This window comes from Globicephala melas, chromosome 2 (assembly GCF_963455315.2).
Source record: "Globicephala melas chromosome 2, mGloMel1.2, whole genome shotgun sequence".
Taxonomy (NCBI): domain Eukaryota; kingdom Metazoa; phylum Chordata; class Mammalia; order Artiodactyla; family Delphinidae; genus Globicephala; species Globicephala melas.
In genome coordinates this window covers 20,289,800-20,303,608 of record NC_083315.2, presented here as the reverse complement: position 1 = coordinate 20,303,608, position 13,809 = coordinate 20,289,800, and the positions used below count along the sequence as shown (strand labels likewise).

The following is a 13,809-nucleotide window of genomic DNA, read 5'->3' as shown; positions in this document are numbered from 1 at the left end:
TTAATTCCTGTTATTTTGGAGATTTACTATTTCAAATGCTTAAAAAGAAAATATACAAGTATTTCTTCAAAGATGTATCTGCATTAGTTCGTTTTAAGATCTGTAAGTCAGGCATGCAATTAAAAAGATTTTGCAAATGTATTCCAGCATATCCCAAACTGTCACAGGCTATAAATATAGGACTATTTTAAATATAAACAGTGCTGATTAAGCATATATCATGGACAGAAAAAAGCAATTATTCACTGAAAAAGGCAATAAAATCTACCCTTCTTTGACTAAATTCATATTTATTACTATTATTTATCACTTATTCACATAAATAAGAACCATCTAATTCTTTTGCTCTGCTACAGGCAGAATCCTAGCTTGTTCTCTTCTGATTTCTGCCATGAAAATTTATATTTTAAAGTTAAAAGAGAAGAGGATTATACAGATTATTCTTCTACCTCCAAAATAAATAATGCGAGAGGATCCTTACAGCATGAAAAGTACTGCCGCAGCAGATATTTCATAACCTCTCCTCACTCTTCATACCTTGTAATAAAATGAAATGCTTCTAATTTGTGGTTTAAAACAGTAATAATGAGGCATGTTCACAATTATGTCATTACCTGATCCTCCTCTGATACCGTAATATATCAGAAGAGCAAAAGCACACAGGATAACTCTAAACTCTATAACTCAAACCAGCTATAGCTGCTCTTTAGGTCGATATTCGTAAAAATCTCTAAGTGCCTTAAAGTGCTCTGATTGTTCATCCTGATGCTGTTCCTACCTTCCTTCACTCTGGCTGCTTTTTGCCTGGATGGTGTCACCAGCTCCTTTACAATCTGCAAGACGTGAATCATTGCTAGTTAACAAGCCAAAGGCTCCAGCTGCTTCCTCCAGGAATCCAACAGGTTTCATCACCGCGAGCTCACTGCATCTCTGCTTTCAGGAAGCTCAGGCACAAGCACGGTTCAACTCCAGAGAAGTACATGCTCTGCTTAGCTCTCCCTGAAGGCTCTGAAGCAGTTAATAAGAAACAACAAAAGGATGGGCTGCATCTTCTTGAAATGATGGATTCAAAGTGATTTTTGCACATGTGAAAACCACCGTCCTCAAAGTCCAAAATGTATGACTTTGCAGAGCATTAACAAGTTATAAACAAAGCAAAACAAAACATGAGTAATCGTCTGTTAAAGCACTAAGCACAGCGAAAACATTTTCTGACAGAAGTCACGACAGGAAAAATAAAGTGCTACGCTATAAATTCTCATATAGTGGGTTGCAGATGCTGTGTGCAAGTTTTTAAAAACACACTCGGAAGCAGTCAACCAAAATACCCTGCACTGTCAAAGCCCTGATACTTTTTTCCAATTTCTCAAAAATCTCATATTTGAAATACAGAAAATAAAATGTGGATAAAAATACAACTTTATCTTGCTAACTCCAAGCTCCCAGATCTGCACAGAAGAAATGGTCCCTCAAAAAATATCCTAAGGATTCCCTGCCCTCCTCTTCACACATGCCCCTGAGGTTCTAGCCCCTGAAGAGAGGTCTCGGTCCTGCCGCACACTGGAAATCCCCAGAAGGGCTGTAAATGCATTGGTCTCACCATCAGAGGCGTGGGCCAGAGACTTTCAAATCAAGTATAACCATATGATTTTTAACAGCCAAGCTGCAACCATGCTCAATTAATATTTAATACTTTTGTCATGTGTTCTAGTTAGCACATAGCAGCCCTTTTCAAAGTAAACCTACAGAGTTAATTAAAAGAGAAAAATGAGCTTCAGGTTCACATTGTCAAATGTTACATTTACTAACGTGATTCTTCACCAGCAAACTGTTCCTCTTACTGTACTGCTGACTTTCCTAGTTTTCTTTCCTTCCCATTTACTGATATTCTTAATGTATCATAAAATAATAGATCCCAGAGCAAATCAAAGGCAGTTCCTTTGCCTCCACACAGTTAAAGGCTTGCTTGTTATTTTCCCATTTTTCAGTTGGACAACTGAGGTACATGGTGAATCAACTATGGTTGGAAGTAAAACACAGGATCCAAAACCCAAAGGCTTCTGCCTTCTATGACACCAAGTCTCTTCTGTAAAAATGTACAGTTTTGAAATTCAGGGTAAAGTTGTCAGCTCTTCAAAGAAGAGGTGCTGTAACATGCGCATATATATCTGCCCATAATGTATTCTCCATACGGGTGTTAATTGAAGACATAAGTGCTACAAATCCATGATGGTGAGAAAATATTTGCAAATGAAGACAAAACACAGCAATTATCCTAACTACCTATTATCTTTAAAGAGTTTGTACTTGCAAACCAAATCAAGAGTTCAGATGGGTCAAAGACCAAGTTTTAAACCTCAAATCAAAACTGTTTTTCAATGAATCCCTTTGAAGACCTGAAATAGACAAATCAACATTTAAGTCAAACCCTTCAAATCAAGTTCCCCTAATTCTTTCTAGCCCTTGCCCCATTTCCTAGGGCAGTTCTGAACATGAAACAGGTATTAAGTATCTACTGGCTTTATTTTCCAGTCCTTTGCATGTCCAGCTCCTGAGAAATTACTTCCACTTTTCTGGGAAAGAAATGATGTTTGTGAAAAGTACTTTCTGGTAGCTTTGCTTTCCCTCATAATTTTTCTCTTTCCATGCAAGGAAGGGGATATACAGGACACCATCCTCTCAGTCAACTCTATCTTCCATATCTGATCAGTGAAGAGAGGAATATCTGTATTCGTGTTTCCATAAATTTCAAGTATCATAACTCCCTATTCTCACTGATATCAGTATTGGTTTTGAAAATGAAAATCATATAATGATCAGTTTGAACACACTGGTTCACCACTTTTAGCCCTTAACTTCTGCTAACCTACCAATAGTTTTTTCTTGTTTCTCTCATTCGCTTCTCATGTTTTTATCACACATTACATCAGTAAAAATATGAGCATATATTCTAATATATGGAACTGAGCTGTACTCTAAAATGTCAAGATCACGAAATACAAAGACAGACTGAGGAACAGTTACAGACTAGAGGAGAGTAAAGAGTCGGGATAACTAAATGGAACACACAATTCCAGATTAGATACTGGACCAGAAAGGGATAAAGGAAAAAATATGACATTTTGAGACAACTGGCAAAATTTGAATACAATCTATAGATCATCAATATTAATTTCCTGACTATGACCATTCCATGGCAGTTATGTAACAGAATATCCTGGATGTTAGGAAATACACCCTGAAGTACTTAAGGGTAAATATCAATACATTAATTTACTCTCTGATGGGGCAAAAATAATATTTATTAGAATGAGAAAGCAAATGTGGTAAAATGTTAACATTTGGGAAATCCAGGTAAGAGAAGATGAGAACTGTTTATGTTACTCTTGCAACATTTTCCTAAGTCTGAAACTATTTCAAAATAAGTTAAATTCTGACTACATATCCCAATATATGCATTATTTTATTGTTTAAAAAAGATATGTATGTGTTCATATTTATATATGTTTAAATCATACAAAACAGTAATTTAAAATGATGAGGAGATAAGTAATATAAGAATTACACATTTGTATATAGGCTGTGTTTCAGTTAACTCTATGTATGTATGTACACATTTACCTAGCTTGCACGTGCATTTTCATACTTGCTTCCTTCACCCCAGAGATCATTCTGAACCCTCCTGTAAGGCAAGTTTGGGCTTACTCTGGCATGGTTAGGCTTAAAAGAATTAACTTTGCCACTAAAACTGATCTGCTGGAGGAGATGCCTGAAGCAGCGGTCCTCCACTCCTACCCCTTTACACAATCTCCCTTCTCCCATTTTACGAGAAAAAGGCCAACCCTCACCCATCTTACTATGGTGCAGAGCTCCAAAGGGTAAAAACATGGCAGGTGGGGGACACAGAAAATTCAGCAGCTCCTTTGATCAAGGCACAAGAAGTAACATCAGCTCATGCAACTGATTAAGATACATGAGTTTCTAATAAGGTATTTGTTTATAGTGAATATCAAATTTTATCACGTTTGTTGTTTTTGACCAACTGCATTAGGATGAAACTCTGGGAGGAAAGTGGAATTAATGTATACTTTCAGAAAAAAAGGAAAGTATGTAAAATCTCTAGCTACTAAGGAATAGCCTGTTCGTTTTTATAGATGGATGACACTGGGTATCAAACCACTGAGATATTTAAACCCTACTGTATACACTTACAAGAGGGATGTAACAGTTTTCATCTACTTAATATTTTTCCTCATTGGGCCTCTGGCACAAAGAATTGGTTTAATCATAGTCCTTAGCTCTTATCATTGGTCCATGCATGGCCCAGTTTTAATTATCCACTTAATTATTTAATCATTTTCAATAATTTAATAAATGCCACAAAGCAACCACCCAGACAAAAACTAGGACGTTAACAATAATCTACATTTAACCTATGGTGCCCCCAAACACCAACTCAGCTCCCTGCTTTCACCCCAAAGTAAGAATCATCCTGAATCCAGTAGTTATCATTCCATTGATTTCCTTTATGTCTATCTATATTTTATTAAACACACACACACACAATCCTTGTGTTGCTGTTTGGTTGTTCTGAACTTCATAAAAAGGGCATCATATTTTATGTGATGTTTGGGGAATTATATTTTTTCTTAAAAGTAATTCTATTACATTCTAGACCAGTGGTTCTCAATCTTCAATACACACTGAAATTACCTGGGAAATATTTTAAAGTATGATGCCTGGGTCCATCCACAGAGATTTTGACTTCCCTGTCCTACGGTGCAGCCTGAACACCATAAATTTTAAAAGCTCCCCCAAATGATCCTAACATTCAGCCAAGGTTAAGAACCACTATTCCAGAAGAATGACACAGGAAAAGCTAACTATATGTGGATAAGTAAACATGAAAAGTACAAAATGTTAATGAATGCCCTATTGCCATTTATTTATACATACATGAGGGGAAAGAGAGAGATGGGTGTATGAAGGAAACTATCAAAATGTTACCAATGATTTTTCCTCTGAATGGTGGCATTATAAATATTTACTGTCTCCTTTTGCTATACTTTTCTAAGAGAACACATTATACTATCAGTACTTTTTTTTTAAAGGGAATTACATTTTGGTTCTTTTAAAAGTCTGTATCACATCACCAAAAAAGATATATATAGAAAACAAGTATACGAACAGAGGCTCAATATCCTATGTCATTAGGGAATTTCAAACTAAGACAATCAGATACCACTGCACATCTCTCTGAATGGCTAAAATCCAATACACTGACAACATCAAATGCTGGCAAGGATGTGCAGCAACAGGAACTCTCATCTACTGCTAACGGGAATGCAAAATGGTGCAGCCACTTTGGAACACAATTTGCTGGTTTCTTACAAAACTAAATATACTAATATGATCTACCAATTGTGCTCCCTGGTATTTACCCAAATGAGCTGAAAACTTATGTCCACACAAAAACCTTTATAATTGCCAAAACTTGGAAGCAACCAAGACATTCTTCAGTAGGTGAATTCTGGATAAACTGTGCTACATCCAGGCAATGGAATACTGTTCAGCAATAAAAGGAAATGAGCTAGCAAACACAAAAATACATGGAGGAATCTTAAATGCATATTGCTAAGTGAAAGAAGTCAATCTGAAATAAGCTGCATAGTATATGATTCCAACCACATGACATTCTGGAAAAGGCAAAACTATGGAGACAATAAAATGATCAGTAGTTGTCAGGAATTTGGGAAGAAGGAGAGAAGAATGAATATGTGGATTTTTTAGGGCAGTGAAAACTACTCTGTATGGTATCGTAATGACAGATACATGTCATTATACATTTGGCAAAACTCATATAACATATGACTCAATGAGTGAACCCTAATGTAAACTATGGACTTTAGTTAACAATAATACTTCAATATTGGCTCATCAATTGCAGTAAATGTACCACACTGGTGTAAGATGTTAATAACAGGGCTATGAGGGAACTCTTGGTACTTTCTGCTCAATTTTTCTGTAAACCTAAAACTGTTCTGAAAATAATAGTCTTTATAAAAAATTACGAAGGAAATCTATATTTAATACATATTTAATCTACATCCCACTCTTCAGACTTTAATACAAAGATAAATCCAAAGAGTACAGAGTTTAACAAGAGAGAGCGTGCTTAAAACAAAAATCCTAATTGCCTACATACATGAGAGATTCATGTGGCCTTGGAGGACAAGGAATATTATTATAGTTGCCCTTGCAATGGGCTGCCTGCAAACAGTTGTGAGCTACTTCTTTTTTTAACAGAAAAATTCTTACCTCAATCTTGTTTCCTACATTTGTATTTTTGTTATACATAGCCACCCCCAAAACCACTAACTTTTGGCTAAGCCCCAAAACCGCTGATTTACTTTTCCTTCCCATCACTTCCAAATCCAGCATTCCCAGAGCAGACACAGGGAGAAAACCCGTGAGAGAACAAGAAAGACATGACAAAGAGAGAAATATAGCACTCTCTACTCCTGTTTGGATATTTCAATTTGTGCCATTTTCCTTTCTCCAGAGGAGAATACAAGGCAAAAATCAACTTGTTTCAGATGAAAAGGGATCAAGAACAGGAACTGTATGACAAATGACATAAAGATAAAACAGCTCAGCAGAGGAAAGAAATCTTTTCCCACCATTCCTCACTCACCGAAAAAAAAAAAAAAAAGAAAGAAAGAAAAGAAACAGGAAGAGAGAAAGAACAAGATTGAATTTGATCTCATTTGTATTCTTTCCCTCATTCATTTAATAAAACCATGAACAAGTTCACTGGAGCATCTTTCTTGGCCCTAAGTGAAAACAAGTACAAGAGAATCCATATATTCTAAAGCAGAATTATATTACTATCCATAAAAATAGTGTTATAGATACTTCAAACCAACTCCTTAGAATCTTAAAGAACTGCAAATTAATTTAACAAGGTTTCTGCTTGCTTCTTTTTTTCAATTTACATCTTTAATAGTTTTTCTCTTTACAAAAAGAATGCATGTTCACTGTAGGAAAAAATATCCAAAAATAAGCCAAAAGAAAATAAAAATCTCTCTTAGGCCCATTATACAGAGATAAGCACTCCCAACAACCTTTCAGACTTTTCATGTACTTTTTGCTTGCTGATTTTACAAAAATGAGATAACAGTACGCATACTCTTTTAGAATTGATATGTGTTTTCACACTTCTGAATATTTCATCATCTCTTTCATAAAATAAACACAGACCAGGATATTTGCACTGTGCTCTGTCCACAAAATTTTTGGATCAAATGAATAACAACCCAGCATCTTTTCATTCTTGCCAATGATTTAGATTTTTTCTACCCAATTTTCAGAAAACTTCTTTGGTTTTCCTGGAAATATATTTCAGAATTAAACTACTGTCATTCTTTTTTCAGAACATGTAGATAAGTGAGAAGAAAAAATGTGAGAGGCCACACTTCTTGTGACAAAAATAATCTGTAAATATTCCAGATGTCAGTCGGCCTGCAGACAGAAAAACACTATTGAATATTAAGCTATAAACCACTTCCAACTGGTTTCCTCTTGGTTTAATAAACCAGTTAATACACTTCACTTCTTTGTCATTCTACTTTAACTGTAAGGCTGAAATATAGTCACTTTGTTCTAGAATTCTGAAAATCAATCTCTACAAACTCATCAATAGAAAATACAACATATACTGTTTATAAAAAATAAAAGTTTTACATTTTTTCTATACCTAAAAATCTATACTGTTTTCTGTCCAAATAGTGTTCCTAATAATTCACACTGGGTATTTAAAAATTAACATTATCAAAAGCTCATCAACTATCTTCACAGATTTTCATAGAAAAAAAGTAAAACAAAATAAAGAAGATATGAAGGTAAATGTCCTGAAATTGTAGGATGTGGAAAGAGCCACAGAATATGTTCATGGATGTTGATATTATCCTTCTTTTACATAATCTCCAAGTATATTAGATACAGTGACTGTTTATGAACAAAGTATCTGTATTAATGTAATTAAGTTAGCAATTCTTTCAAAACCAGTTTTGTTTTTTGTTTGTTTTTTTTTTTGCGGTACGCGGGCCTCTCACTGCTGAGGCCTCTCCCATTGCGGAGCACAGGCTCTGGACGCGCAGGCTCAGCGGCCATGGCTCACGGGCCTAGCCTCTCCGCAGCATGTGGGATCTTCCCGGACCGGGGCACGAACCTGTGTCCCCTGCATCGGCAGGCAGACTCTCAACCACTGCGTCACCAGGGAAGCCCTAAAACCAGCTTTTAAAAATATTTTACCAAAGAGCAATTCATTTTACTTATAAAAAGCAACCAAGAAACTGCTCAACTGTGTAGCTCAGTGGAAACTGTCATAAATGTGTACAAAATATGCTTTACAAGCAAGGGAAATACAAACATGTTATCCCAATACATCTTCACAAATTCTTAATGTACTGATTGTACACCGAAGTGCATGTTAAAGGCAATAAAATCTTGTTCATGCATACAAAATATATTACGCATCTAATATGTATGTACAATACCTAGCAGGTACCTAGTAGATACAATGCCAGTTGCTGGTTATTACAGGTGTGTGATCAACCTCCTTTCATTCTTCCAAGAGAAACTGGCATTAAACACATAATTACACAATTCATTACTGAATTACAACTGAGATGACTACCGCGAGTAAGCACTGGATGACTGGAGCATGTGCCGTTAAGTGGAAAAACGGTGTGAATTAAAGGCCATACATAGTACATTATCACTGAACATATTCCAATTTCTGAATTACCACATTTTTAATTTTTAAAGTAAGCTTTCCTTTGTGCAGAAATGACCTCTCTTTTGACTTCCCAAGCTACATTCAGATGAATGCACAGATATGGAAGGAAAAGAGACTTTCTAGTCATAATAAGGAAATTTAAATATGACTTTATTTTCAAAATCAAGAATTCAAAGAAAACACAGTATCCAGGCAATCTGACCTACTCCAGATTTTAACAAAGCTATGAAATAACATAATTAGTTTTAAAAAATTCATTACCATTAAAAAACACATATTAAAAATATGTGGTCATGAGAACCTAGGGGCAAGACGGGAATAAAGACACAGACCTATTAGAGAATGGACTTGAGGATATGGGGAGGGGGAAGGGTAAGCTGTGACAAAGCGAGAGAGAGGCATGGGCATATATACACTACCAAACGTAAGGTAGATAGCTAGTGGGAAGCAGCTGCATAGCACAGGGAGATCAGCTGTTGCTTTGTGACTGCCTGGAGGGGTGGGATAGGGAGGGTGGGAGGGAGGGAGACGCAAGAGGGAAGAGATATGGGAACATATGCATATGTATAACTGATGCACTTTGTTATAAAGGAGAAACCAACACACCATTATAAAGTAATTATACTCCAATAAAGATGTTTAAAAAAAAAAAAAAGAACATCAGGATACAACTGAAATAAATTTAATGCTCTATTAAAAAAAAACACATATTAAAAATCATTTAAGTATATGTTTATCTCAAAATAAATCATAACTCAATTTGGAATAAATCATAATTCATTATAACATCACATTTAAGATCAAACAGTCCTATGTGGGGAGATATATATACACACACACATAACATACAAACATAAAGACATAGGGATTTCTATAGACTTCATAAAAGTGCTTGTGTACATAAACACAGCAGTCTCTTCAACATTCAGAAAGGTCTTTCCAGCGTTTCCTCAATATAAAATCTGTAATCACCATAACACATTAACCACAACAGGGAAGGAAGACCATTAAGAGAGTCCTTGACAGAACAATACATTGAGCAAAACTGATCCATGGTACCTATCATTCTCTGCTCTTCCTCCCTTTCTGAATCCTTTTTCCATCTCTGCCTTTTCTGTATACTGCGCATTCTCTCTCCTCCGACCATCACAAAATTACCTATGTTCCAATAAACATATAAAAACTATATTGTTGGGCTTCCCTAGTGGCGCAGTGGTTGTGAGTCCGCCTGCCAATGCAGGGGACACGGGTTCGTGCCCCGGTCCGGGAAGATCCCACATGCCGCAGAGCGGCTGGGCCTGTGAGCCATGGCCGCTGAGCCTGCGCGTCCGGAGCCTGTGCTCCGCAACGGGAGAGGCCACAACAGTGAGAGGCCCACGTACTGCAAAAAAAAAACAAAAAAACAAAAAACTATATTGTTTCATAATAAATTTTTGGAGAGACAAAAAAGCATCATCCAAGGTTAAAAATCTGTGATTTTTCAATAAGCATTTTGGAAGAAAAGACTATTTTAGAAGGATATGATGCAACAGAAAATGTAAATAGTGAGCACATGAAAAAGATATCCTAACAATGCTATACCTCCTGAACACCCATTAGGATGGCTGCTATCCAAAAATAGAAAATAACAAGTGTTGACAAGGATGTGGAGAAATTGGAACTCTAGTACAATGCAAAATGGTGTGGCCACTGTGAAAAGCAGTATGGCAGTTCCTCAAAAAATTAAACATAGAACTGCCATATGATCCAGCAGTTCCATTTCTGAGTATATACTCAAAAGAACAGAAAGCAGAATCTCAAAGAGATATTTGTACACCTAGGTTCATAGCAGCATTATTCACAATAGCCAAAAGGTGGACGCAAACCAAGTGTCCATCAACAGATGAATACACAAAATGTAATCCATATAGTAGAATATCATTCAGCCTTAAAAGGTAAGGAAATTCTGATATATGCTACATGTCTGAACTTTGAGGACATTATGCTAAATGAAATAAGCCAGTCACAAAAAGACAAATACTGTATGCTCCCCCTTACATGAGGTATCCAGAGTAGTCATATTCACAGAGACAGAAAGTAGAATGGTGGTTGCCAAAGGATGTGGGGAGGGGAATATGAAGTTGTTTAATGAATACGGAGTTTCAGTTTTGCAAGGTAAAAAGAGTTCCGGAGATTGGCTGCACAACAATGTGAATATACTTAATGCTACTGAACTGTACACTTAAAAGTGGTTAAGATGGCAAATTTTACATTATGGATATTTACCACAAATTTTTTGGAAAGTTATCCTGTCTAAAAATCAAATATGCAACTGAAAGCAACAGTATAATGTCATTTTGAGCCTACTGAGCTAGTCATGGTGAAACTGGTATCCTTGTACACCAATTACCAGAGTCACTGTAAATTGATGTAGTCTTTTAAGAAAGACAGGAAGAACATTTCAATACTACAAATCTACAAAAACATTTCAATACTATAAATCTAGCCTAAAGAATTATAGTTGTTTTTTTTAAGAAATAGGGCAAAGTCATCAATGTTATTCATTTTACAAACATTTTTTAAAAAATGAACCATCATAAATAAAAAAAAAATAGGGACGTAGTTAAGTTACTATGCATCATTACCTTTAAGGAATATAATTATGAATTCTAAGTATAAAAACAATTATGGAAATATGATAACTATCTAAACACAATTCAATGTTAGAAATCCAAATATAAAATTGCATATACACCAAGAACCCAATTACATCAAAATATATACTATCTGGACAATACCAGAGGACCATATGCAAAAAAGCAAACAAGTGGGGTTACCAATGACTTCCCCCCCCATTCCCAAATGTATTTATTTTAATGTTACAGTTATACTTTAAAACAACAAAAGGGGATTAGAGAAAATGAAGAGAACAGATTAGTTTAGATGAGATTAGGTAAAATTAAGTATAAAATGGAGGCAACAGTAGGGTGTTTATCTAAACTGAAGTTACCAACTTAATCCCCTCCAAACACCTACTTCTACCAATGCTAAATTTTCCTTAATTTCTTAATCTTAATCTCAACCTCTTAACTCCAGATCTTCACACATGTTCCTTCTGTTGAGAACCCTCTCCCCCTTCCTCTTCACTTAGCCAGGCCTCATCTAGAATATGATTTCCTAAGGGTAGTCTTCCTGCCCTCCCAGAAGGAGGTTCCCTGGCTCCTGCAGACACCAGCTTCCCTTTTTGCATTAACAACGCTGTGGTATCTGTCCTCCCCACTAGTTCTGTGCTCCATGAGGCCCAGGGCCATGTTAGTCTTGTCGTTGTCTATATCCCCAAAGACCAACATAGCAGCAGTGCACGGGGAGGTGCTCACTAAATATGTTAGTACTAAAAAGAAAACATTATTAATATTTATTCTAAATCATACATTCTCTTCCTTAAAATTTGTTTTAAAATCAGACTCATACACCACAACTCTTAAAACATTTTAAGAAATTAATTTATAGCATCGCCTGTCTCAATGTTGTCTAAAAACAAGTTTTGAATCTCTCATACTTTGCAATATTCTGTCAATTTTCTAGCTTCCAATATACCTTTCAATTATTAAACTTTTAAGAATTATAACTACAGATAGTAAGTATCCTGACCATTTCACATTAAATTTAATATAACCCATAAAAACCCAATGAGAATCAAAGTCTTGATACGTTCACCTATTCTATTTTTAGCTAAAGAAAATTTATTAGGACAAAGACAAAGAAGCACCAAGTTATGGGAAGGGCTAACCTTTAGTGAAGCAAATTCAATTTATATATGAAGAGCTGCAGCTGCTTTATTGTTATTAAAAAAAAACTAAATTCAACAGCGCTATACCTTACACCTTCATAGTACTTATTCAAGAGCATCTTGAGATTTTCGTCAATGTAATTCAAAACAGGAATCATACGGAAAGGAATTTCTCTTGATAAAAGCCAAATGTCTCCTTTCAAGGTCATCTCACATTCTAGAAAATATTTCATTACCATTTTTCTCAAGTCTTTGCAATAAAAGCAAAACAGAAACCAGTAGAATAATAAATCTTGTTCTTATATAAGAGATTTGAATCCTATTTCAATTAAAGAAGAAATGGGAAATTTTTCTGTGAAAGAACCAAATCGGAAGGAAATGGAGAGATCACCACGCAGTCCTCCTGTCCCTTCCAGACAGCTTCCTGAAGGAATGCCCCCAGACCAGTCACACATGCCAGGACGGATCCCGGGAGAGGAGCCTCAGACAGTCTTAACCTCAGGGACACTCGTGAAAGAACTGGTCTGTATTCTTCTAAAATACCACATCATGTGAGATAAAGAACATCTTAGGAGAGGGCTTCCCTGGTGGCGCAGTGGTTGAGAGTCCGCCTGCTGATGCAGGGGACACGGGTTTGTGCCCCGGTCTGGGAGGATCCCACATGCCGCGGAGCGGCTGGGCCCGTGAGCCATGGCCGCTGAGCCTGCGCGTCCGGAGCCTGTGCTCCGCAACGGGAGAGGCCACAACAGTGAGAGGCCCACAAACCGCAAAAGAAAAAAAAAAAAAAAAAAGAACATCTGAGGAACCTTCCAGATTAGAGGAGACTAAAGAGACTTCACACTAAACGCAAGGCGTGAACGATACTCAGCTGGACCCGTCACTGGAAGGACAGAATTGTCATAAAGGACATTATTGGGGAAACCGTCAGCAATGAAATAAGGATTGTAGACCAGATAAACATAATTTATCTTTTTGATAGTTTTACTGCAGTCATGTAAGAGAGTATCCTTATTCTTCAGAACTACACATCAAAATACACGATATATGCAACCTATTCTCAAATGGTTCCAAAAATAAATAACGTGTATTTTTAAAATACACATTCAGATATTTAAAAATAAAATAAAGTATTGATCCCATGGAAAAAATAAAGTTGGACTGGGTGGGAAGGAAGGATAGAATTTCACTATATCAGAGGTAGAATTTCACCTGCTGAGAACAGATAGGCACTAAACAGAAA

General features: G+C 36.2%; 1 protein-coding gene across 2 annotated transcripts in view; it reads right to left on the bottom strand.

The window, feature by feature from the left end:
- USP6NL (USP6 N-terminal like) overlaps window positions 1-13,809 on the bottom strand; it is a 143,347-nt gene that overhangs the window by 104,992 nt on the left and 24,546 nt on the right. The window contains exon 1 of one of the 2 annotated variants that reach the window (XM_060293314.1): window positions 779-851. The exons of the other annotated variant lie outside the window; for it this stretch is intronic. Within the exon in view, the coding sequence (XP_060149297.1) occupies window positions 779-851 (73 nt within the window). Of the gene's footprint in view, window positions 1-778; window positions 852-13,809 lie in introns of those variants that run through there. 2 annotated transcript variants of the gene reach the window in all.